This window comes from Schistocerca nitens, chromosome 5 (assembly GCF_023898315.1).
Source record: "Schistocerca nitens isolate TAMUIC-IGC-003100 chromosome 5, iqSchNite1.1, whole genome shotgun sequence".
NCBI lineage: Eukaryota > Metazoa > Arthropoda > Insecta > Orthoptera > Acrididae > Schistocerca > Schistocerca nitens.
The window spans coordinates 854958287-854986012 of record NC_064618.1 but is presented as its reverse complement, the minus strand read 5'-3'; the positions used below and the strand labels follow the sequence as shown (position 1 = coordinate 854986012).

The window sequence follows — 27726 nt, the reverse complement described above, 5'->3', positions numbered from 1 at the left end:
CTACTTTAAGTGTTTCATTTCCTAATCTAATTCCCCCAGCATCACCCGACCTAATTCGACTACATTCCATTATCCTCGCTTTGCTTTTGTTGATTTTCATATAATGTCATCGGCGAACCTCAAAGTTTTTATTTCTTCTCCATGGATTTTAATACCTACTCTGAACTTTTCTTTTGTTTCCTTTATTGCTTTTGAATAACATCGGGGATAGGCTACAACCTTGTCTCACTCCCTTCCCAACCACTGCTTCCCTTTCATGCCCCTCGACTCTTATAACTGCCATCTGCTTTCTGTACAAATTGTAAATAGCCTTTCGTTCCCTGTATTTTACCCCTGCCACCTTGAAACGTCCCCTTTTGAACAATTATGCACGACTGTGCTTAAACTGACGCACAATATTTTTAGCGCAACGCAATCTGACCTTCAATAATCTCTACAAGAGAATGGCCCTGACTAACATTAAACTATACCTTTCACAAATCACTTACCTCACAAAAATCTTCGCTACTCAAGCTACTGCAATACAGCAAGCGCCACTACTGCCAGCTAAATAAAAGATTCAAACTATGGAAGGCACTAACTACTGATAGGGATAGTTAGCAAATGAAAGATATTAATAGAGAACAAACACTGTATTTACCTTAATAGTCATAATATATATAGCAGTTCATGACAAATTACAAAACTCCGCCATCTCTCTCCCCACATCCACCACTGCTGGCGGCTCACCTCCAACTGCGCAACGCTACGCGCTGTTCACAGCCAGCTGCCTAACACTACAATGGCGAGTATTACAACAATGCAAAGCAGCCACAGACTGCACACAGCACAGCCAGTGATTTTCATACAGAGGTGGCGTTACCAATAAAAAAAACCTAAGCAGCCTACTTACATAGCCCCCATGCTCCCCACAAAAAATTTTACAAATCGGTTTGGGCAGTGCCCAATACAGATTTGAAAAAAATTTTCATAATTACAATAACAAAGAAATCAAATGCACACACTTATCGATACAATGTTGGTCAAAAGCTAAAATTTTCTCACAGTCCATAACGACAGTCCTGATTGTTTATCACAGTAAAATAGTAGTGTTTTTCTCAAAGTCTGAGCAGTAAAAGAAAATGCTCACGGAAGTAGTGGATTTCCATGCAGTCTTGAAGAAGTAGCGTTGTCCTTCCAACGGAAAGACAGTGCTGACTCTTGACATGCTGACAGGTAATGGGCCACAACAGAGCAAACCCACAGCGGAGTCAGTCGAAGTTTTGAAGAGTATTGGTGGGTAGGTCATCACAGAGCAGACCCACTGTAGTCCTAGTAGAGATTACGGTATTGGTGGGCCACCAGAGGTGCTGACCCACTGCAGTCCTTGTAGAAATAATGGTATTGATGGATCATCAGTAGACCCACTGTAGTCCTTGTAGAGATAATGGTACTGGTGGGTCATCAAAGATGCAGACCCACTGTAGTCCTTGTAGAGATGGCCAGCAGCCATCTGTTGTGACTGTGCAGGTGCACAATCACCATTGAAGAATCTTGCGGATAATATAGCAAGTCCATAACCACCACTTGTGCACTCACAAAGTTTTTGAATTGTCCTGAGAACCAGCAATGCTGTTAACCAGTCCCTTGCTGAATTATTAACACACGTGAAAACACCGACAGTCCCTACTTCTCACATATTGTCCATATACTATGACCAACAGAAATGTGTGCAGTGAAATGAATGCTTACAAGTTACTTAGTTTGATAAACTGGTGTCAATTACAATTTTATAACATGAGAATACAATTACAAAGGTACAAAATACATCATTAAAGGACATAACAATACAGATAACATTTGTAGTACAGGTTTTACAACAGAATAGAAATAAACATATACATCAGTGTTACAGGAATTATGAGATAAGTAAATACATAAAATAGTGAGAATAGTTTCGAAACATTAATTTCACACATGAGCATTAAAACAAAACAGAATAAATAATGTCTAAACATCTTTACAAAGAAAATAACATATTATTAGAAAAATTCTACAACATAACTCTTATTAGCTAAACACATTAAGACAGGAAAAACACAAATACACATAGTGTAATAACAGAAAGGGAAAGGACAGGGTTTGTTTTACTGCAGTATCTTGCGAACAAAACTTTTTTTGTTCTTGGAGATCTCCCTTCGTTCATCATTATTCCCAAAAAGTCCTATCTATACCTCCTTTCTGTATTCTAACCATATTTCTTTCAAAATAATTACGGATCATTGTACAATACTCATTTTGGCCCAAAACGTTTTCATATACCTTCAATGCATTTCTTTCCATTCATCACAACTAGTTTCTTATATAGTCTACCCCCTCTTAAGCTAACTTAAATCTACTGAGCTCAGATGCTAAACTAAGGGACGAGGCAATTCAGCAGCACATAAAACAATTAACACAAACAACAATGATAAAAAATAGAAAAGGCAAAGCAAGCAGCATAAATTAGCAAAGCAAATGCAATATTACAACTAATATAAGGCAATGAGCAGCAAACAAGAAAAATAAATCTGGCTTAGCAGAGTAACACAAATTAAAATTCAGTAGCACTATGCCTGGCAAACAGCATAACTTATACCTAAACATGACAAAGTTCAAGTAGAAAAAGTATTACACTAAAAATGGCCATGTCTAATACCTATGTCACATCTTAACACTAGAGTGATGCATCACAATTTATTCTACAAATTAACAAGTACTTGAAAAGAAAACTATGATTGCAGTTCCTGTGAAGGTAAATGTCTTTTTGTGCTCCCTCATTTTCAAAAAAAAATTATTATCTATGTAAGTAGGCTGTTTAGGTTTTTTTTTTAATTGGTAACGCCACCTCTGTATGAAAATCACTGGCTGTGCTGTGTGCAGTCTGCTCGCCATTGTAGTGTTATGCAGCTGGCTGTGAATAGCGCGTAGCGTTGCGCAGTTGGAGGTGAGCCACCAGCAGTGGTGGATGTGGGGAGAGAGATGGAGTTTTGTAATTTGTCATGAACTGCTATATATATTATGACTATTAAGGTAAATACAGTGTTTGTTCAAGCGTCGTGTCTAACTTTTTAAGATTTTGTTCCACTGTGTCTAACTTTTGAAGATTTTGTTCCATTGTGTCTAACTGTTGAAGCTTTTGCTGTGTTTGTCTCTGGTGTTGTTCCATTGTGTCTAACTGTTGCTGTGTTTGTCTCTGATTTTGTTTCATTTGCTGCATTAATTGCAATAATAATGTGTTAGTGTCTGGAATCTGTTTCTCTACGCTTTTCGGCAGTGAATTTGCACCGGCAACATTCACATTTTGACAAGCGGAAAATGTGTCTTGACTCATTTGAGAAAACGGTGAGGACGCAAAACCTGAATCTACAGTATTTGCAAAATTATGTCCTATCATTTCGGATTCCTGAGGCGAGCTGTTGCCGACCGACCGATCGATAATGCTTCCCTGCTCACTAATTGTTTCACTGTCTACGCCATTGTTTGCCGCCCGCTCCATTTCCCTATGCACAATTACCAAATTACTACTTTGAACATCAGTTAATTCATTACTCGGTGGCGCTAACACACTGCTTTCGTTTTCACTGTCATTTCTCAGTTTACTTTGGAGCCTAGTATTACGTTTCTCACACGCCATTATTGTCACAGTATTTCACACGACAACACAGAAAAACACAATTTGAAGAGCAAAAATAAGAGAACACATTAACATAACACTGAAAATAATATCTAGTTAATTGCAGCTGCGAAATACTTGGTGCAAATCTACATGCATGCCACAACTGTTTTACTGTACAACAATGAAAAACTACAACTACAAAGGAAATTCTCTCTATAATTACGCGCTAGCAATAAACAATAGCTACACTAATTACACAAACTACAAGACAAAAATCAGAAGATTCCAGTGAGGTATCCTAGGCTAAGGGTCGACATATGAAACGTCCCCTTTTGAACAATTATGCACGACTGTGCTTAAACTGACGCACAATATTTTTAGCGCAACGCAATCTGACCTTCAATAATCTCTACAAGAGAATGGCCCTGACTAACATTAAACTATACCTTTCACAAATCACTTACCTCACAAAAATCTTCGCTACTCAAGCTACTGCAATACAGCAAGCGCCACTACTGCCAGCTAAATAAAAGATTCAAACTATGGAAGGCACTAACTACTGATAGGGATAGTTAGCAAATGAAAGATATTAATAGAGAACAAACACTGTATTTACCTTAATAGTCATAATATATATAGCAGTTCATGACAAATTACAAAACTCCGCCATCTCTCTCCCCACATCCACCACTGCTGGCGGCTCACCTCCAACTGCGCAACGCTACGCGCTGTTCACAGCCAGCTGCCTAACACTACAATGGCGAGTATTACAACAATGCAAAGCAGCCACAGACTGCACACAGCACAGCCAGTGATTTTCATACAGAGGTGGCGTTACCAATAAAAAAAACCTAAACAGCCTACTTACAACCTTCAGAATTTGAAAGAGAGTATTCCAGTCAACGTTGTCAAAAGCTTTCTCTAAGTCTACAAATGCTAGAAATGTAGGTTTGCCTTTCCTTAATCTATTTTCTAAGATATGTCGTAGGGTCAGTATTGCCTCACGTGTTCCAACATTTCTGCGGAATCCAAACTGATCTTCTCCGAGGTCGGCTCTTACCAGTTTTTCCATTCGTCTGTAAAGAATTCGTGTTAGTATTTCGCAGCCGTGACTTATTAAACTGGTAGTTCGGTAATTTTCACATCTGTCAACGCCTGCTTTCTTTGGGATTGGAATTATTATATTCGTCTTGAAGTCTGATGGTATTTCACCTGTCTCTTACATCTTGCTCACCAGATGGTAGAGTTCTGTCAGGACAGGCTCTCCCAAGGCCGTCAGTAGTTTTAATGGAATGTTGTCTACTCCCGGGGCCTTGTTTCGACTTAGGTCTTTCAGTGCTCTATCAAACTCTTTACGCAGTATCATATCTCCCATTTCATCTTCATCTACATCCTCTTCCATTTCTATAACACTGCCCTCAAGAGTACATCGCCCTTGTATAGGCCCTCTACATACTCCTACCTTTCAGGTAAGGGACTCTAGTCTGGAAATGAACCCCCCCCCCCCCTACTTCAAGCAGTGTTCAGACTAAGGGTCCCAACTTCCTAATCCTGACTTACAGATTTCACGATCAGCACTCCTCAATACCCTCAGATAATTTCCCCTGTTCACGAACTACAGTCCGATCCACGAACGATGGTGGTTCTCGAATGTCGAGGCACGGACGAGATCGACATTATTGACGATTCCGAGCGACAGTTGCGGTCCGCGCACGCGCGTGCTTTTCGCTTGAAGGAAGCGTACATCCTGCCAACTATGTCTCTCCCTTGCTTACGCAGAATTTATCACTCATACCACCATCAGTGATGACAACTCTCAACGAATGAAATAGAAATTCACTGAACAACTTGCTACGATCACATTTAATGCTCTCATTAGCTGAGGAATTCAGAGCAGAGCGCTCAGAACACTACTGAACGTTCACTGGCTGTCGGAGTATGCGTGACTTCGGTCCGCAAAACGAGACTAAACTCGACCGCCTGTGTTCGTGACTGCAACTATAGTAACGGCGCATACAACCTGATGTCAGAGGTGGCGTAAATTCTAAATCTACTTGCAGTAACAACGAGTTCCATAACCTCCACAAGTTTCACAAGCCGCTATATTTACAGCAGTTGTTCAAAATGGTCCCCCCAGCGTCAATACAGGCATGGTATCGTCACTCAAGAGTTCTAACATCCCCGATGTTGTTTGAACAGTGTCGCAGGCAGCAAGAATTTAGGCCACGAGATGCTCTTCAATCTCTACAGGCCTCTGGTACTCAAGACTTTTCACATACACTATGTGATCAAAATTATCCGGACACCTGGCTGAAAATGACTTACAAGTTCGTGGTGCCGTCCATCGGCAATGCTGGAATTCAATTTGGTGTCGGCCCACCCTTCCACCCTTAGCCATGATGACAGCTTCCAGTCGCAGGCATACGCTCAATCAGGTGCTGGAAGGTTTCTTGAGGGATGGCAGCCCATTCTTCACGGAGTGCTGCACTGAGGAGAGGTATCGATGTCGGTCGGTGAGGCCTGCCACGAAGTCGACGTTCCAAAACATTCCAAAAGTGATCTGTAGGATTCGGGTCAGGACTCTGTGCAGGCCAGTCCATTACAGGGATGTTACTGTCGTGTAACCACTCCGCCACAGGCCGTGCATCATGAACAGGTGCTCGATCGTGTTGAAGGATGCAATCGCCATCGCCGAATCGCTCTTCAACAGTCGGAAGCAAAAAGGTACTTAAAACATCAGTGTAGGCCTGTGCTGTGATAGTGCCACGCAAAACAACAAGGGGTGCAAGCCCTATTTATGGAAAACACGAACACACCATAACACCACCGCCTCCGAATTTTACTGTTCGCACTACACACACTGGCAGATGACATTCACTGGGCATTAGCCATACCCACACCCTGCGATCGGATCGCCACATTGTGCACCGTGATTCGTCACTCCACACAACGTTTTTCCACTGTTCAGTCGTCCAATGTTTACATTCCTTGCACCAAGCGACGCATCGTCTGGCATTTACTAGCGTAATGTGTGGCTTATGAGCAGCCGCTCGACCGTGAAACCCAAATTTTCTCACCTCCCGCCTAACTGTCATAGTACTTGCAGTGGATCCCGATGCAGTTGATGCAGTTTGGAATTCCTGTGTGATGATCTGGACAGATGTCTGCCTATTACACATTACAACCCTCTTCAACTGTCGGCGGTCTCTGTCAGTCAACAGACGAGGTCGGCCTGTACGCTTTTGTGTTGTGCGCGTCCCTTCACGTTTCCGCTTCACTATCATATCGGAAACAGTGCACCTAGGGATGTTTAGGCGTGTGGAAATCTCGCTTACAGACGTATGACACAAGTGACACCCAATCACCTGACAACATTCTTCTCTTACGATGTCTAATGACTGCTGAGGTCGCTAATATGGAGTACCTGGCAGTAGATGGCAGCACAATGTACATAATATGAAAAATGTACTTTTTTGGGGGTGTCCGGATACTTTTGATGACTTAGTGTATCATATGGTCCTACAAAAAGAAATCAAGTATGGTGAGATTAGGTGAAAATGATGGCCACAGCCGGCCGGGGTAGCCGAGTGGTTCTAGGCGCTACAGTCTGGAACCGCGCGACCGCTACGGTCGCAGGTTCGAATCCTGCCTCTGGCATGGATGTGTGTGATGTCCTTAGGTTAGTTCGGTTTAAGTAGTTCTAAGTTCTAGTGGACTGATGACCTCAGAAATTAAGACCCATAGTGCTCAGAGCCATTTGAACCATTTGTTTAATGTTGGTAGACATCAACGTGGGATCCATCTGTTGCCCTGCACACATTGAGATGATATTCCACTTCCGGCCACGTATTCACCAATATTTCTGATGTAACTGTCCCAACTGCCACGACGATTCTTTCCCGTAAATGATTGATGTGTCTGATCTTTTCACTGTACACAACATTTTTTATGTGGCCCCAAAACAAAAATTCCAGTGAGGTTAAGTCTGGGCTTCGTGGTGGCCAAGGTATTGGGCCAGCCCTGCCTATCCTGGAAAGCGAGTGTCAAGAACCGCACACACGTTTACTATAATGCGTTGGGGCGCCATCTTGTAGGAAAAACATATGTCCCTTTTCCTCCTCGATATCGTCCAATTGGGGAAAGACGTCTCTGTAAACATATCGCAGTATATGTCCCAGTTTATTGCTTTTCTACAAAAATGATCTCCCATCAAATCGGACCAGACATTAACTTTGAGAGAGTCACGTTGTTGCTGAATGACTTCGTGTGTATGCTCTGCCCCCCCCCCCCCCCAAATTCTACAGTTATGACGATTAACTGTTCCACTGACATGAAATCTAACCTCATCAGAAAAGAGAATCTTTTTTTAAAAATTCACATCATCATCAATTCTGTGTAGAAAGTCAGCAGCAAACTCATACCTTTCGATTTTATCAGTAGGTTTTATTTCATGTAACAGTTGCAATTTGTAGGCCCACAACTTAAGTCTTTTACACACAACATCATACACAGTACCTATAGGCACTCCTAATTGTAGACTACATCTGGCCCGTGACTTCTTTGGGCAGCGAACACACGAAATACGGATCTGTTCAACAACATCTTCAGAAGTTCTTGATCTACCTGGTGATTTTGCTTTTAAAACACTACCGGTTTCCTTGAATGACTTTACCCAACGACGGATAGTTTTTGCTGTAGATGGTTCACCGCCATACTGACGTCTAAAACTGCGTTGCACTGTTATAAGTGTCTGTTTTCACAAGCCGAATAAAACACAATGCTTTCTGTCGTGGAGTACACGCTGTCACGGAATTGCTCTGCACTGCACTGCATGCAGAGCTGGATTGAACTAAGGGAACGGAGGAAAAAAGCAGCACTGGTGCCATCTCTAGGTCAAGCAGACCTGCCAACTGCAGGAGAGCCAAACTTGGAGAGTTGATGAATCAAACACCACCAACTAGAATAGTGTATATCACTTTGTACAGATTGTAGGACACATTAAAACTAGGGAGTTCTTTTTCAAACACACTGTATTTATTCCGCTGTGTGGCAAGATGGTCAACTTCTTCAAGGAAGAATGTTGGCAGTTTCACAAGGAAACATGATTTACCCAGGTGTGCAACTCTGCATCGGAAGCAAATCGATGGCCACGAATTGTCTTTCCTCGGGTTTCCAAAAACGTGGAAACAGCATGGGGAGAGATCTGGACTGTATGGAGGATGCGCAAGAACTTCCCGGCGAACTTGTACAGTGCAGCTGAAACAACTTAGGCAACATGTGGGGGGGCTTCTGAACTTTGTGATGGTTGGTGCTGTTACGACAAGGATCACGACATGTGGCTCAACACTTGGACCACAACGTTTGAATAAATAAATGTTCCTGTCCTATCGTATCCTAGAACACACGAATAGTGGTAATTGTTTACACATTAAAAGTCTTGTATTTATGTTAATCTACATGTGTGTTTCGATGGTTTTCTTCAAAAGTTGTTGAAATTGTGTAGTTGTACTACACTTAAAAGTTGTTGGAAATGAATAGTTGCAAGTTTAGGGATGCTCGTTACTTACCTGCGTGAGGCTGCGCTGATATTCCCAGGTTGGCCATCTTGAACTACGATGTCACAGGACTGTGGCCGAATTTTCAGTTCCACCATATTGGATCTCGAACCAGTAGAATAAGTGCCCATCTAGGAATTCCTGCCAGTTCACACCCAGGACAGTGGACTGTGAGTTGTGATACAATAGAAATGGAAGAAATCCTGTAGAAGAATTGGGCTATTTTGGATTTCCCACCACTTCTTGAATTTCCCACCATTTTATGACACAAGACAACTCTCTTATTTTATTGGGTTGGGGGAGGAGCAGGAGGGGAGAAACCTGTTAGCATTGCGCAGGATGGAAGGAAATGTGTCAACAGTAACGGCTGTGTGTGAACGTACACAGCCCCACTACTTCCATTTCATTCAACTGTTCTTTCTTGCCCTTTGCTGTCTCTGACACAACTGCAGTGTCATCGGAAAGCCTCACAGTTTTATTTCTTCTCCCTCACATTTAATTCCCTTTCCATATTTTTCCTCGATTTACTTTCCTGCTTGACAAACGTAACGTCAAAGATAGGCTACAACACTGCCTCCCTTCCTCCTCTACTGCTGCTTCTCGTTCACATCCTTCCACACTTGTAACTACAGTCTGGTTTCTGCACGAATAGAGAATCTTTCGGCCTCTATTTTATTCCTATAACTTAAAAATATGAGTGTGTATTCCTCTCCACATTGTCAAATGTCTTCTCTAAATCTGCTTTGTAGAGGTACGATATAAAATGATCACATTGCCTCAGTCGTAGGTAAAGATGTTGACAGACTTTGAATCGTTGGTAGGATACTGGGAAAATGCAGTGAGTGTGCAAAGAGGATAACGCGTGTGCAGGGAGCAGCGAGGTGTGCGAGCTGCTGCTGCAGTACGGAGCGGACGTGCGCGCGCGCGACGCGCAGGGCCGCCAACCTCTGCACGACGCGGCCGACGAGAGGACGACGCAGGCCCTGCTAGGCGCCGCTGGGGTGGAGGCGGGCGCGCGCGACCTCAGGGGCCGCACGCCTCTGCACGCCGCCTGCGCCGACGAACGCCACGACGTCGCCAGGTGAGCTGGCGCGCGGAGGCCGCGACAGGAGCGGGCGCGGGCGCTGCTGCTTTCTGTCGCGCACCTTTACCGCGTTACAGCATTAAACACAAAATTAGAGATTAGCGAAATAAGATCTTGAGACAAATTCTTGGGTCAGTGGAAGAGGTCTGGAAGAGGACATTCAATTACACGGGGTGGAAAAAAAATTACAACACGAAGAAGGAGTTGTACAGCATAAACGAAAGCTCGTAGGTGTGTTTTTACATCTGAAAGACGATGTCCACTCAAATTTCGCGCCAGTCACATAAGAGTGGCGTTAGTAGTGCTACTAAGAGGATACCAATCAGGTTTCCTTTAAACACACATAGTAATTGTAACGGCCGTTACTTGCCTTTGCGATTGAACGTGGTGAGTTGATGTTAGTCAAGAACGCCTTTAAGGCGACAAAGACGCCATTGCCAACACCTCATTGAGTCTGAACGAAGTCGTGTAATAGCGCTACGAGAAGCTAGATATTCCTTCTGCGATACTGCAGAAATGCTTTGCAGGAATTTAGCCGCTGTATATTATTATGGGCAGTGGTGGTCAGGAGAATGTATGGCCTCAAGAAAACCTGGTTCTGGACAGCCATGAGGCACTATCGAGAGGCAAGACCATCATGTTCATGTATGGCTCTGGCGCATCGCACTGCATCTGCAGCAGCAATCTGAGCAGCAGCTAGCGCCACAGTAACACAAGGAACTCTTACAAATCAGTTACTTCAACAACAGCTCCGAGCGAGACACCCTGTGACATGAATCCCACTGACCCCAAACCACAGCCATTTGCGACTTCAGTGCTGTCATGAAATGATAATTAAATAAAGACCCTAAGCTGTCGACAGGCGTTGATGTACTCCGGTGGGGACAGTTGAAAATGTGTGCCCCGACAGGGTTTCGAACCCGGGATCTCCTGCTCACATGGCAGATGCTCTATCCACCCGAGCCACCGAGGGCACAGAGGATAGTGCAACTGCAGGGACTTATCCTTAGCACACTCCCTGTGACACCCACAGTCCCACCTTAATGTCCACAGACTACATTCGTAGTTCCCCTGCCCATTACATTCATTGCTCGCGGCAGACAATCTTACCAAGTCCCATAAGAGTTTGGGCAATTTGTGTGTATCCGCACATAAGAAGGAGGTCAATGACCGGTTAGCCTTAACTATATGAAGATAGTATCTGTTCCTTCAGACATGTCGGAAAGAACAGATACCATCTTGATATATCAGTCCTGTCAAGCGAGAGCTCATTGGAGGGCATTTTGAGGTCTTCTGTTTTCTGGTGAAAGTTGGTTCTGCTCGGATACCACTGATGGCAATGTGTTGGTTGCAGGAGGCCAGTTGAAAACCTGCAAGCAACCTATTTGTGTGCTACACACACTGGACCCACACCTGGAGTTATGGTCTGAGGTGCGATTTCGTATGACAGCAGGAGCACTCTCGTGGTTATCCCACGCACCCTGACTGCAAACTTGTTCATCAGTCTGGTGATTCGACCTGTTGTGCTGCTATTCATGAACACAATTCCAGGGGGTGTTTTGTAACAGGATAGCGCTCGTCCACATATAGCTGTTGTAACCCATTTGTTCTACAGAGTGTCGACAAGCTTCCTTGGCCTCCTCGATTACCGTATCTGTCACCAATTAAGCACATCGGCATGCAAATCACCCAAAGTGGCGTCAACTGAAAAGATTTGCCATTCGGCGGCCGAACTTCCCCTAGGGAGTCCCTGCCATCAATGCTATATGATCATTTTATTTTTTCTTGAATAAATCATCCAATTTTTCTGATACTGTAATCATTTGTTTGTCTGTACATGTGCACAACATCTACATAATTCTGTTCCATTCGGCTAATTCCTTCATGGAGCGTCTTTTTTACTTAGAGCATATAATTTCAGTTGGTGTTGGTATGGTGACGACTTGTGGTCACCACCGAAGAACTTCGAGTAAACTCAAGGCACACCTCAGCTCAGTTGTTGAGGGCTAGACTATAGACAAGTGTCTGAGACTGGTAGAGGTCATTCCTGAGAAACTGCAAGCAGTATACATTGGAAACAGCAAAGTAGCTTCGTCCCGAAGAATGAGTGTTTTGTCACAAGACTGATGACGCTCTGTCAGGCAAACGACGACGTTCAGGTCACCCTGAAGCTATGAATGTGTATTGTGGAATGTGCCAACAGTGAGTCAACAACACAAAAACGCGCTCAATATGCGATCATTACAGTGAACAGTTACGCTTGAAGGACAAACGCTAATATTTTGCGAATGTAGGACCCATTTTCCACCTAGAATATTTCCACCATCATAAAAACAACAATGATGCAACTGTATGGTACGGATAGGATATTAAAAGGGGCGTTCAAAAACAAACGAGCTGGAGGCATAATTACAGAAACGAGTACCTGTATGTTAGAAGTATTGACCCTGGCTGTTGTGACACTTGTCCCATTGTGACACAAGGCGGTGAACGGCTGTCTCATAAAATTCCCGGGGCTGCGATGTTAACCGTTCCGGATGTACAGCTGGACGTCGTCGTCCGAGGTGAATCGTTTGCCCATATGCTGACGTTCTTCTTTGACCAAGATGGTCTCCTTCTGATTCACTTCCTTCAGCACGGGACAACAGTGAATGCCCAGCGTTACTCGCAAATCTCGACCACCCTTTGCCAAGCGATCAAATCAAAACGACCAGGCGATCTCACCTGTGGGGTCATTCTGCTCCACGACAATGCAAAGCCTCATACGGCCGACACAGTCGCGGCATTCCTGCAGAAATTCAAATGGGAGGTTCTCGGCCACCCTCGATACAGTCCGGACCTCTCTCCCTGTGATTACGCCATTTTTGGTCCGCTTAAAAAGGCTCTGAGGGACAAACGATTCACCTCGGACGACGACGTCGAGCTGTACGTGCGGAACTGGTTAATATTGCAGCCCCGGGAATTTTATGAGACACACATTCATCGCCTTGTGTCACAGTATCAACAGCCAGGGTCAGTACTTCTGATATGTCTGCATAAGCAGAAGAAACTAACGATCAAAGTCTGAAAACAATTTATTAGACTGTTCAATTAACCAAAACAAATTCTCCAAGTATAACACCAACACAAAACAGTGATCCATCTTCGAATCACAACTACATACAAGAATAACATAGAAAACAACTGAAATAATTTCCTACTAGTCACCGCCAGAGACTTCTCCGGTATACCAACCCTAATCCAGAGACCAGCGATAAGATCCAAGCCGGGCTGCTGGGGCGGCAGCTATCCAAGTCTGCTGGCAGTCGATGAACTGCCAATGTGAGTTTTTTTTTTTTCCTTTATTGTATTTCAATTCCCCATCGGGGCGGGCTGGCAGCAGCATAGGCGCTGCTCTTCAGCCGAAAGACATAGAACAAAACAATAGAAGACATTTAAAAACAGCAAAGGAGAGAATAAGGTGAACATAGATATAAAAAAGGGGAACATCATGGAAGGCAATAGACAAAAAACGGGGTGACTGTAAAATGGAGATAAAAAAACTGTTTAAAAGTAGCACACACAAAAAGCCACACACTGCGACGGTTAAAAGAACACGAGGCACAGTATGACTGGAGCATAAAGGTAGCGACGTATGGCATAGCACATAATGTAACACTGACGGCGAACCTCAAGGCAGGACACAATTAAAATCACACCTCTTGACGCACACGAGAAACAGCACTAAACAACACTGATGTGGCACACTGATGAAGAGCAACACAGAGGATCTGCCAGGCGCTAGGAGATGAGGGAGACCTGAAGAAGGGAGGGAGGGGAAGAGATGGGGGAGGTGACCGGGGGGCGCATGGAGGAGGGCCAGGGAGGGAGGGATGTGGGAAGGAGAGAGGCAAGTATGGGGTGCAGGGTCTCAGGGGAGGGGGGGGACTGAGGAAAATCCGCTCTGGGAGAAGGAGGAAAGAGGGAAAGGGGCCCTGGGGAGTGGGGGGGGGGGGGAACAAGGCCAGGTTATAGTTGGAAGGAAGGGTAGATGTCACGGCGAAGTTCGTCATCCGGGAGGGGGAGGCGTTGGAAATTGCCCTGACGAAGGAGATGGAGGGTGTGGAGGTGGAGAGAGGGAGGGATACAGCGATAGAGGCGCGGCAACGGGCGGGGGGTGGAGAGGAAGGAGGAAACCAGAGGGTGGGGGGGATCAAGCCTGCGAACAATGTAAAGGATGCGGAGATGTTGGAGGAACAGGAGGAGGTGGGGGAAGGGGATCAGTGCATACAGGAGCCGTGTGGGGGAAGGAAGGCGGATACGGAAGGCAAGGCGGAGCGCATGGCGTTCAAGGATTTGGAGGGCCTTGTAAAAGCGGGTGGGGGCGGAGATCCAGGCAACGCTGGCATAACAGAGGATAGGACGGATGAGGGATTTGTAGGTGTGGAGGATGGTAGAAGGATGCAAGCCCCATGTCCGGCCAGACAGGAGTTTCAGAAGGCGGAGGCGGGAATGGGCTTTCTGCTGGATGGTCAGGAGATGAGGGGTCCAGGTGAGGTGGCGGTCAAGGGTGAGGCCAAGGTATTTCAGGGTGGGGGTGAGTTGGATAGGACGACCATAAAGGGTGAGGTAGAAATCATGGAGGCGGAAGGAGCGAGTGGTGCGGCCTATGATGATTGCCTGGGTTTTGGAGGGGTTGAGACGGAGGAACCACTGGTTACACCAAGTGGTGAACTGGTTAAGGTGGGTTTGGAGGGTACGTTGAGACCGTTGAAGGGTAGGATAGAGAGCCAGGAAGGTGGTGTCATCAGCATACTGGAGAAGGTGGACTGGTGGGGGTGGCTTGGGCATATCAGCTGTATATAAGAGATAGAGGAGAGGGGAGAGGACAGAACCCTGGGGGACGCCAGCCATGGGATAAAAGATACGGGAGTTGGTGTTGTGGAGGGTGACATAGGAAGGACGGTGCGAGAGGAAGGAAGCGATCAGACGGACAAAATTGATAGGCAGGGCGTAGGTTTGGAGTTTAAAGAGGAGACCGGGATGCCATACACGGTCATAGGCATTTTGGAGGTCAAGGGAAACAAAAATGGCGGAGCGACGGGAGTTAAGCTGGAGGGACAGAAGGTGAACAAGGTTGAGGAGTTGGTCGTCAGCAGAGAAGGAGGGTCGGAAGCCACACTGGGTAAGGGGGAGGAGGTGGTGTTGAGCAAGGTGCTGATGGATACAGCGGGAGAGGATGGATTCAAAGACCTTACTGAAGACGGAGGTGAGGCAGATGGGACGATAGGAAGAGGCGGCAGAAGGGGGTTTGTTGGGTTTGAGGAATAAGAGGACGCGGGAGGTCTTCCACAGGTCAGGGTAGAAGCCAGTAGAGAGGACGACATTATAGAGATGGGCGAGGACAGTCAGGAAGGAATAGGGGCTTTCGCGAAGGTGACGGTAGGTGACACAGTCGTGACCAGGGGCCGTGTTGCGTTTGGACCGGAGGATAAGTTTAATGTCTTGTGCTGTGATGGGAGTGTTTATGTCGGAGGGGGGCAACTGCCCCAAGTACTGGAGACTAGGAGCAAGAGGAGCGACCGAGGTATCGGCACGTTCCATGACCGTGGGGAAAAGAGAATAATCAAAGTGGGGATCATCGGGGATGGAGAAGACCTCGGAAAGGTGGGAAGCGAAGTGGTTGGCCTTACTGAGGTTGTCAGGAAGTGGGCGATCGTTATGGAGAAGGGGGTAGTGGGGAGCGGAAAGGGAACCAGTAAGACGATGGAAGGCGGACCAGTACTTGGAGGAGTTGATAGGGAGGGTGGCGTTGAGTCGTGTGCAGGTCTGGCGCCAGTCTCGGCGTTTCGTTGCTGTAATAAGGTTCCGTACGTGTCGCTGTATTTGCCGGTGGCGTTGGAGTGTATCCCTGTCACGAGTGCGCAGGAAGGAGCGATAGAGGCGGCGGGATTCACGGAGGAGGAGGACAGCCTGCGGAGGGAGAGTGGGACGGTGTGGGTGGATGGTTTTAGTAGGAACATGGGCCTCCACGGCGTCAGTAATTACCTGCTGAAGGAAGGACGAGGCGTGGTTGATGTCGTCAGGATGGTGATAGGTAAGAGCGTGGCTTTCGACCTGGGCGGAGATGGAGTCCCGGTAGGCATCCCAGTTGGCACGGCGATAGTCATGGACGACCTTGGGAGGGGGTGCAGGGTGCGGAGCCGGAGGGGGGCGGTTTGCAGATGTGATGGTGAGGACAGGGAGGTGATCGCTACCTGTGGGGTCAAGGACGGCGACAGTGATACGCCCAAGGAGGTTGGCGGAGGCAATGACAACATCGGGGGTGGTGTTACTTTCAGGTTGGGTGTGCTGGGGAAGAGGAACAAGGTCACCTTGAAGTGTGGAGAGGAACTGATGCCACTGCCGAAGGGCAGCAGGAGTGCGGCTATGGATGTTGAGGTCGGCGGCAATCACATAGGTGGAGAAGGTGTGGTCAATGTGTGAGATGAAGTCATAAGGAAGAGGAGCAGTGGGGCGGACATAGATGGTGGCACAGGTAATGGTGAGGGAGGGGAAGAAGACGCTAAGGATAAGGTGTTCAGTGGGGTCATTGAGGAGAGGTTGTGGCCGGACAGGGATATGCTTAAGGTGGCCAATCGCGACTCCACCCTGCGCACGAGGACCAGGAGCGTCAGTGCGGTGGAGGATATAGGGGGAGGTGCGGATAGAATGGTGGGGCGGGAGAAAGGTTTCGTTCAAGAGGAAGGTGTCGACCTGGTGGTGGGAGAGGGTGTGCATGAGGAGGTATTTGTTGGAGCGGAAGGAGCGAATGTTCTGGAAGAGGATGCGAGACTCGTGCCGCGCCATGACGGGAAGGAGGGGGGGAAGAGAGGGAAGGGAAGAGACTTAAACTAGGGTGTCGAGGCGGGTGAAGGTGAAGTGGGCTTGGTTGTGGGAGTAAGTGGCGAAGGCGTTCAGGTGGAAAACAGAGCGAGCAGCAAGGGAAATTTGTTGGAAGGTGTGGGGGCGCTGAAAAGGGTGAATGTTTTGGAGGACAACGGTAATGAACCGGATGATGTCCTCGGCCGTGGGGGGTGGACGGAGGGAATTGTTGGGATGGACAGGGGGATCGACGGGACGAACTGGGACTGTAAGTTCAGGGGTGGCTGGAGGAGGTTTAGCTTTACATTTGTGGGAGTATGTGGGATGGGGGCCATTGCAGGTATTACAGGAAGGAGGAGCAGCGAGGTTGGGGCAGTTTTTAAGAAAGTGGGAGGCCTTGCAATGGGGACAGGTGGGGGGGTTTTTGCAGTTGGGAGTCAGGTGGTCATTGTACATCAGGCACCGCTGGCAACGGTAGGATTGGGGAGGGGATTTGGAGGATTCAACAGGGTGGCGACGGTGGTATATCAGGGCACCCTGGGTGAGGAGATGGTCTATGGATGGGGCGGATTCAGAGAATACCCGCATGAGGTAGGTGGGACCAGAGGCATTGTGGATACGGCGGGCAGAGCGGATTTCCAAGTCCGGGTGGGAGTTCAGTTCTACCAACACTTCATCCTCTGTGATCACCGGGCTGAGCTTGGTGATCACAGCGGTGTAGGTGGGGGGGGGCGACGGGGAGGCTGGGGCTGACGAGGAGTGGAAGCAGAAAGGAAGGGTGTCAGAGAGGCGTGGGGGCCAAACATAACTCGTGGGAGTTTTTGCAGGAGGTCTGTGTGAAAGGATGGGGACGGGGACTTGATAAGGACTGAGTCCCTGCGGGGAATGAGTTGGGAAATGGGAGCACCAGGTAAGTACTTTCGTATTTCCTTGGTGAGGGTACGAGCCTCGAGGAACTGAGGATCGGGAGTTGACAGGACGAAGGTGTGGAGGGTGGGGGCCAAGGTATGGGTGGCAGGAGGAGGGGTGGTGTCCATGGTGACGGCAGGGGGAGGGGGAGGTGGTGTTGATTTTTTGTGGGAAGTCTCGGGAGCAGAGTCGGTAAGGACGCGCTTTTGGGGTTTTTTGGAGACTGGAGGCTGGGATGAGGGGAGAGGGACGGGGAGGAGAGGGAGGTGGCGGGTGGCAGATCCCTGTGGCATAGCGGAGGCACCGGGAGAAGCAGCTGGTTCAGTGGTGGCGATGGTGGCTCGGCGCGACGTGATGCGTGCGGGAGATGCAGAAGACGAAGCGACGGGGTCGGTGAGAGAGGGGAAGCCAACGACCTGAGGGGCGGCAGCAGAGGCGGCAACAGAGGCGTACGTGAGGGCGGGGGTAGGAGTGGGAGCTGTTGAGGGCGTGGAAGCTGGAGGAAGGGTGTAGAGGTGTGGGTATACAGCAGGGGAGGATATAGGGGGATGTGTGAGCGGGGGAAGGGAAGGGGAGGCGGAAGGAGGGAGGCCAGGGGCGGCACTCCAGGAAGTGACTGTGGGAGAAGGGGAGGGGGAGGTGTAGATGACGGTGGAGGTGGGAGTACTCATTGCAGACGAACGGCGACGGACAGACGGACGTGCAGCAGGCAGCGGCGGCGTCAGCGTCGGCGTCGGCGATGGTCGGCGGCGAACAGCAGGCGGCGGCGGCGGCGGCGGCGGCGGCAGCGGTTACGACGACGGCGATGGACAGCGAGCAGGCAGGCAGGCAGGCAGGCAGGCAGGCGGACGGACGGACGAACGAACGAACGAACGAACGAACGAACAGCGACAGCAACAAGCGGCGGGCACACAGACAAACACACACAATCTTCGAAGACGGAGATTCCACCCTGAGAGTAGCCCAGGCTTTGCAATCTGACGCTTTCGAAGGAGGGGATCCAACCCTCTAGATGCCAATGTGAGGTTTTTTTTTTTTTTACTTTATTGTTATTTTAATACCTGTACAAAGCAAGTAGGCTGGCAGCGGCACACTACGCCGCTCTTCAGCCACAGCGGTTTACAAAAGTAGAAAAACGGAGAAAGACAATGAAACAAGGTGACGGGCAAAAGAAAGATGTCACATAGACACAAAAAACACGGAGTCGTTCAGACGTGACGATAACAACACTGATAACACATTGGCACGGCGCACACAACACTGATGAATCCGACGGCACAAGTGAACGTAGTAGTGGGACGGCGGACACCAAAAACACTAAACGGCGGCACACACACGAGACACAGAAGGCGATGATCTCCGGCGCGCGAATGTTCACTAGGCGTGTGCGAGTCCGGGGACCTGCCAAGAGAGGAGGAGGAGGAAGTGGAGAGGGAGAGCGAGAGGGGAGAGCAGGGATGCCATGGGCAAAGGAGAGAGGGGGAGGGAGGAAGGGGTTGGGGAAGCCCGGGGGAGAGGGGAGGAGGGAGGGGGGAAAGGAAAGAGAAGGGAGGGGATAGGAGGGAGGGAGGGTGCCTAAAGGATAGGACACAGGAGGAGGGGGGGGGATCAAAGTTGATAGGAGGGGTAGATGGAGGGGAGGAGGACATCATCAGGGAGAGGGAGCTGGCGGAAGCCACCTCGGGAGAGGGTAAGGAGGGTGGAGAGATGGAGACCGGGTGGGACATGGGAGTACAGGCGCGGCAGCGGGCGGGGGTGGGAGAGGATCGGGGAGACGAGCGGGTGAGGAGGATCGAGTTTACGGGAGGTGTATAGGATTCGTATCCTTTCGAGGAAGAGGAGGAGGTGGGGGAAGGGGATAAGGTCATACAGGATCCGCGTGGGGGAGGGGAGACGGATGCGATAGGCAAGGCGGAGAGCATGGCGTTCAAGGATTTGGAGGGATTTATAAAAGGAAGGGGGGCGGAGATCCAGGCTGGATGGGCGTAACAGAGGATAGGGCGGATGAGGGACTTATAGGTGTGGAGGATGGTGGAGGGGTCCAGACCCCACGTACGGCCAGAAAGGAGCTTGAGGAGACGGAGTCGGGAACGTGCCTTGGCTTGGATTGTCTGGAGATGGGGAGTCCAGGAGAGACGACGGTCGAGGGTGACGCCAAGGTACTTAAGGGTGGGGGTGAGAGCGATGGGACGGCCATAAACGGTGAGATAGAAATCAAGGAGGCGGAAGGAAGGAGTGGTTTTGCCTACAATGATCGCCTGGGTTTTGGAAGGATTGACCTTGAGCAACCACTGGTTGCACCAAGCGGTGAACCGGTCAAGATGGGATTGGAGAAGGTGTTGGGAGCGTTGCAGGGTGGGGGCAAGGGCAAGGAAGGCGGTGTCATCGGCAAACTGGAGAAGGTGGACGGGGGGTGGCGGCGGCGGCATGTCCGCCGTGTACAACAAGTACAGAAGGGGGGAGAGGACGGAGCCTTGGGGCACACCGGCGGAGGGGAAAAAGGTGTAGGAATCGGTGTTATGGATGGTGACATGGGAAGGACGGCGGGAGAGAAAGGAACCGATCAGACGAACGTAGTTAATGGGAAGGGCGAAGGTTTGGAGCTTGAAGAGGAGACCGGAATGCCATACGCGGTCATATGCGCGTTCGAGGTCAAGAGAGAGGAAGATTGCGGAGCGACGGGAATTGAGCTGTTCGGAAAGGAGATGAGTGAGGTGAAGGAGAAGATCGTCGGAAGAGAAGGACGGCCGAAAGCCACACTGGGTAACGGGGAGGAGGCGGTGCTGGCGGAGATGCTGGTGGATGCGGCGGGTGAGGATAGATTCCAGGACCTTGCTGAAGACCGAGGTAAGGCTGATGGGACGGTAGGAGGAGACGGCGGACGGCGATTTGCCAGGTTTGAGGAACATGAGGATACGAGAGGTTTTCCACAGGTCGGGGTAGTAACCAGTGGACAGGACTACATTGTAGAGCCTGGCCAGGGTGGAGAGGAAAGAGACAGGAGCTTCACGAAGGTGACGGTAGGTGACACGATCGTGACCAGGAGCGGTGTTGCGTTTGGTGCGGAGTGTAGTAATGAGATCCTGTGTAGTGATGGGGGCATTAAGTTCCGTGTGTGGAATGTTGTCCAAGTACTGGAAACCAGGAGCGAGGGGAGGGACAGAGGTGTCAGTTCGATCGCGGATATCGGGGAAGAGGGAGTAATCGAACCGGGGATCATCAGGGATGGAAAACACATCGGACAGGTAGGAGGCAAAGTGGTTGGCCTTACTAAGGGCATCAGGGAATGGGTGGTCATCGTGGAGAAGAGGATAGTAGGGGGAGGGCTTTGTTCCGGTAAGGCGACGGAAGGCGGTCCAGAACTTGGACGAGTTTATAGGAAGGGTAGCATTTAAACGGGTGCATGTCTGTCGCCAGTCCCGGCGTTTCTTAGCCGCGAGCAAATTTCGAATGTGTCGCTGTAGTTGCCGGTGGCGTCGTAGGGTGTCCGGGTCACGCGTGTGGAGGAAGGCACGGTAGAGACGACGGGATTCACGGAGGAGGAGGACGGCCTGTGGTGGCAAGGTAGGACGGTGGGGGTGGATGGCAACAGTAGGGACGTGGGCCTCCACGGCCTCAGACAAGGTCTGCTGGAGAAAGGAGGCGGCATGGGAGACATCATCGGGACGGCGGTAGGCGAGAGGGTGGCTGTCGACCTGAGTGGAGAGGGTATCCCGGTAGGCATTCCAGTCGGCACGGGAATAGTCATGGATGTACTTGGGGGGAGGGTCATTACGAGGGTCGGGGCGGGGGCGACGACCGTCTGAAACGGTGAGGAGGACAGGGAGATGGTCACTACCAATAGGCTCCAGGACATCCACCGTAATGCGACCAAGGAGGTTGGGGGAGGAAAGAATAACATCGGGAGTGGAATTGGATTCGGGGCGGGTGTGCTGGGGGATGGGGATGAGGTCGCCTTGAAGGGAGGAGAGGAACCGATGCCACCGCCGTAACTGGGCAGCGGAGCGACTATGGATGTTGAGGTCGGCGGCGATCACATAGGAGGAGAAGGTACGGTCGATGTGGGAGAGGAAGTCGAAAGGAAGAGGGGCGTTAGGGCGGACATAGATGGTGGCACAGGTAACGGTAAGGCCGGGGAAGAAGAGACTAAGGATCAGGTGTTCGGTGGGGTCGGGAAGGAGAGGTTGGAGCCGAACGGGGATCTGGCGGTGGTGGCCAATGGCAACGCCGCCACGCGCCACTGGGAGGGGATTATCGGATCGGTGGAGGAGATAGGGGGAGGTGTGAATGGAGTGGTGGGGTTGGAGAAAGGTTTCATTGAGGAGGAAGGCATCCACACGGTGGGTAGCAAGGGTGTGCAGGAAGAGGTTCTTGTTGGCGGGAAGGGAGCGGATATTGTTGAAAAGGATACGATGCTGTCACGCCATGATAGGATTTAGACGAGGGTGTCAAGGCGGGAGAAGGTGAAATGGGCCTGGTTATTGGAATAGGTGGCGTACATTTTAAGGTGGAATATGGAACGGGCGGCGAGGGAGATCTGTTGGAGGGTGTGGGGGCGCTGAAAGGGATGGACGTTTTGGAGGACAATAGTGAGGAACCTGATGATGTCCTCAGCAGTGGGGGGGGGGACGAAGGGAATTGCCAGGAGGGGTGGGGGCGTCCAGGGGACGGACAGGTACGGTGAGTTCAGGGGTGGTGGGAGGGGGCCGGGCTTTACACTTTTGGGAGTAGGTAGGGTGGGGGAGGCTGCAGGTATTACAGGAGGGAGGGGATTGGAGGTTGGGGCACTGCCGGAGAAAGTGCGCTTGTCGACAATGCGGGCAGGTGGGGGCCTCGCGGCACTCGGCTGTTGTATGTGCATTGTAGCGCAGACATCTCTGGCAGCGCAGGGATTGAGGGGGGGAACGGGAGGGGTCGACCTTGTACCGCTGATTGAAGAGGAGGGCACCCTCCTTCAGGAGGCGGTCAATGGAGGGGGCGTCCTCAGAGAACACCCGCATAAGGCGGGTGGGGCCGGTCGCGTTAAAAATGCGGCGGACTGCCCGCACCTCCAGGGTGGGATGGGCCTTCAGCTCCGCCAACACCTCCTCCTCCGTGATCGACGGACTAAGCCGAGTGATCACGGCGGTGAGGGTCGGCGGGCGACGCGGGGGTTGGGGTTGGCGGGTAGGAGAAGGAGAGGGAGCAGGGGTGAGGGAGGCGTTAGGACCAAAACGGGTGACGGGGAGGCGGGAGAGGATGTCAGTATGGAGGGTCGGGCTGGGGGAGGAGATAAGAACAGAGTCCCGTCTGGGAGTAAGGAGAGATATGGGGGCGCCAGGGAAATGGCGGCGGAGGAGGAGGGAGAGATTCCGGGCCTCGAGGAAGGAAGGATCGGGACGGGACAGGAGATATTTGTAGAGACCGGGTGGGGAGGAGGAGGAGGAGGAGGAGGGAGCGGGGCCAGGTGGGGAGACGTCCATGGCATTTTGGGGTGGGGATGGGGGGCGGGGTGGAGCCTTTTTAGGAGCAGAGGAAGTGGGGGCGCCACTAGGGCGTTTGACAGCTGCAGATGGGCGGGTGGTGATAAGAGGGACGGGAACGATGGGGAGGTGGTGGGAAGGGGCAGGTCCCGGCACGGACGCAACAGTCGGCGCCGGAGATGACTGTGACGGTGCAGGCGAAGGTGGCAGTGATGGTGACGGCGACGAAGATGGCGGTGGTGGTGGTGGTGGCGGCGGAGATGGCGATGGCGACGGGGAAAGCTGGGCGTGGGCAGTGGCCCGACGGGCCACCACCCGAGCCGGAGCTGCAGTGACAGGCTGGGGGAGTGGGGGGAAGGGATCAGAACGAGAGGAAGAAGCGGAAGAGGGGGGGACAAAGAGCGAGGGCGAAGGGATAGAGAGGAGGGGAGGGATGGAAGGAGGGGGGTGGGACTGGGCACACCAAGTGATAGTGGTGGAGGCGGCGGAAGGGGACGTATACACGATGACGGTGGTGGTAGTAGTGACGGTGGTGGTGGGGGCGGACATGATGACAAAGAGAAGAAAAAACACAGCACTAAAGGACAGGACACACACTGGGGGACGGCGGACGGCGGACGGCGGGAACGCTGCTGCCGCGGACGGGGCCGGGGCGGCGGCTGCTGCTGCTGCTGCTGCTGCTGCTGCTGCTGGCTGGACGGCGAGAGGCAGGAACGCTGCTGCCGCGGACGGGGCCGGGGCGGCGGCGGCGGCGGCTGCGGCTGCTGCTGCTGCTGCTGCTGGCGGAGCTGCTGCTGGCGGGACTGCTGCTGCTGCCACCGGAGGGCTGGCTGGCTGCCCGACCACTGCCGCAGGTCGGGACCGGGAACTGCTACTGCTGCTGCTGCTGCTGCTGCTGCTGTTGCTGTTGCTGTTGCTGTTGCTGCTTCTTCTGGGCTGGCTGGCTGGCTGGCTGGCTGGCTGGCACCTGGAACACCTAACACTTTGATAAGCGCTAGAAGGGCACTATCGAAGGGCGGTAACCTTGCGGTGTACCGCCGGAGATGCCAATGTGAGGCCGAGCGCCGGCCTTTATAGCGCTTCGGCGGATATTTTCCATCACGTGGTTTGACGTGTGAAAATAGTTCCGCGATCTGCAGCGACCTCTTCCTTATGTTTATGTGGGCCGGTAGTGGCTCCTGGTGGCCGCTGGTGTCTTTGCTGTCGTGTTGTTGTTGTGGTTGTTGCTGTGGCCGTCGGTTGTGTAGTGCTTCGGTGTGCCTGCGAGGCGGGCAGCCCGAGGCTGCAGGCTGTCAGTTTGGTTGCTGATACTCTAGGCGTGCAGTCTGGTGGGGAAGGCCACAGCAACTTCTAACACACAAGGACTGGTTTCTGTAATTATGCCTCGGGCTCGTTTCTTTGTGAGCGCCCCTCTCCCTCCATAATACACGGGAGCATTGTTGCAGGCTGCTGCTGAGCGCTGGGTGCGACGTCGAGTCGCGGGACAGCGACGGCAACACGCCGCTGCACGCCGCCGTCGACGCCAACCACGTGAGGCTGGTGCGACTCCTGCTGGAGGCCGGCGCGGACCACAGGGCCAGGAACAGCCAAGGGCAGCTCCCATTGGACTTGGCTCGCAGGCTAGGCGGCAAGGCGAGGAAGTACGAAGCAATATTCGAGAAGGTTGCTGCCTCAAGGAAGAGACTTGCAGATGCTAAAAAATGATAAGCAGTATATAAGGAATCATTATGAAATAAAATACCTAATAAAAGATAATGATAAGTCATTTCATTACTTCAGGTTTTTGGTACAATAAAAACCACCGTCAAGTGCATCTCGCATTTCCTGCGTCATTTAGAAGCTATTGCTGTTGTACAGGATGCCCGAGCAGCCCCTGTACCACTTAAGAAAACGCGAGAGGAAACGAGTGTTGCCATCATGCAGTCAGTTAAGTCGTCTGCAATGAAACTAATCCACAAAAGAGCAGCTAAGCTTGAAGTTCCACACCGAACAATGCATGACAACATTAAAAAAAAAAATATTTGAAAATAAAAGGAAATGCTACCTTCATTGGTCAGTCACCAGCAAGACGTGGAACAACAACTTACAGCCTGCCCTGCTTTGTTGACTCAATTTAAAAAAGTGTGTATCCCTCGACAGTATTATTTTCTGATGAATGTGCAATATGACATGGGAGGACTAACATTTGCTGGCAATCTGTACTTCGGATTCTAAAACATACGTTCCTCGAAATGGATATGGTGCTTACTGTCCTTATTGTAGAAAATTTTTCATTATTGTAAACTCGATCACTCTCGTAGTGTTGATTCAACAATGTACCAAATATGTTTATCCAGTCCAGTAACGATAACAGGACGTGTAATGAAACAGAAGTCACGATTTGAGTCCATAAGCTATGTCAGAGTTGGCAGAAAATGAAACTTAGTTTCACGTAAGCTGTAAATAGGTCTGGTCTTATATAATGAGGCTCCCCCTTGCAAATGAAGTAGTCGTCTATTCACTGCCTCACGTCATTAATTTAAAGTGCAAAGAATGACTGCAGAGGTCTACAGTTTCACCAAATTTTGTCATTCTGATGAAAATAAAAATACAATATGTGTAACATTTGATTGGATGGATATTCGTATGAATGGCAAAATCAATAGACTAAACTAAAACCCCATGGCACATGACCATCCTAGCGACTTCTATTAATAGCCACGTCACAACCCTAATAGTGTACATAGAAAGACAGCAGGCTACCTGTCCAGGGGGCCCCAGCGCCAGGCGGTTTGACCTAGCCCAAAAATCATCCCCTCGTTATCTCATGAGGCAGCACGCAATGACAGCCGGGTGGTGCTACCGACCACTGACCAGCGCAGTCTCGCGGAAACCGGCGAGCCAGACTGAACGCGACATTCTTTGGCCGCTTTCAACGCGCTGGTTGGCAATGCGCTGCGCTGGCAGAGTAGAGGCGTGCGCCCTGCAATCATTCTCGAACAGTTTTACAGAAACTATTCGGCAAAGGAATTCGATTTTTACGTCACTTATAGCTTTAAGTGTCAGCCTCGTGGTGAAGTGCCAGCCATCTCCATAAAGATCATTTCGCATTTAAGGAAGACACTGCAAGAAATTCGAAAAGTCTGCAATGAAAAACACGAATCACTATGATTTGAGTTTAATGCACATTTCACCATGTGTTGCTGCAAATGAAATTTAGCTAAGATATTAAATTTTTCTTTAGACTTAGAAGTCTCTGTCTCCAATCTTGAAAAAAATGTATTACATGTAGCTTCTTCGTTACCGATCAAACACGTGTGAGAATAAAATAATTCTATCACATCTCAACCTCCTAATCTGTTCAAGATATCGAAACGAGAATTTGGCAAATAGTAGCACTCAAAGAGGAGATTTTTTACGATATGGTTAACATTGGAACTTTCTTTTCTACGTCGATATAGAAGATGCTACAAATTTGTTTTCAATCCAGTTCTGTATTTTTTAATAAGTCTTCAATGGCTTGTCAAAAGAGAATTCGCTTCCTGGTATGAAACCAAACATGAAATTTCTTCTCTTATGTTACTGCAGACCAACACAATCAGGTTTTCTGACGCCAATTACTTGTTTAATAAGACACACTATTTCAAGATTCTGTCGCAATAGCTACTGTAAGGTGAGTTTGTGCAAATTATGCTGTGTTTTGGCAAAACATGCAAAATTAAACCTGCCAATAAGATAAATGTAGTCATTACTCATAAGTGATAGTGCTTCTTCAAATGAGAAACAGTTAACGATTCAGACAAAAATAAATCCTCAATGTGTTGCAAATTTTGCGGAATTCTGTAACCTATCGTATTTTTAATTGGGAACAACTGGAGTGGAAAAGGATTTTCTTCCTGTTCTTCATCTCAGAAATATCAAAACTATTCGCAGCAAATACTATACCATATCTCTGTTCCTGTCCCCATTCAGTGTTAAGTGGTGAACGTTCACAGCTGAATCATATTTTGATGTGTTACAGATAGATTATATATATATATATATATATATATATATATATATATATATATATATATAATCTATTTGAACTGTAATGAGTAGTATCGAGTCGTTCATAAAGTACAGACTATCATATTTTCATAACATTGTTATCCACAGATGAACAGGCATCAAAATTGCAATTCCTAATAGAACAATGTTGCACTTTTGTTGTCGAGTAGACCTGACCTAATAAAACTCTTTCCTAACTCTGAAGCT

At 49.5% G+C, this 27726-nt stretch overlaps 1 protein-coding gene across 1 annotated transcript in view; it reads left to right on the top strand.

Moving 5' to 3' along the window:
• LOC126259866 (serine/threonine-protein phosphatase 6 regulatory ankyrin repeat subunit C-like) overlaps nucleotides 1-25255 on the top strand; it is a 74019-nt gene extending 48764 nt beyond the window's left edge. Inside the window, exons 6-7 of the mRNA XM_049956925.1 lie at nucleotides 10063-10273; nucleotides 24936-25255. Coding sequence (XP_049812882.1) covers nucleotides 10063-10273; nucleotides 24936-25194 — 470 coding nt within the window. The 3' untranslated portion in view covers nucleotides 25195-25255. The remainder of the gene's footprint in view (nucleotides 1-10062; nucleotides 10274-24935) is intronic.
• Nucleotides 25256-27726: the final 2471 nt, after the last annotated feature.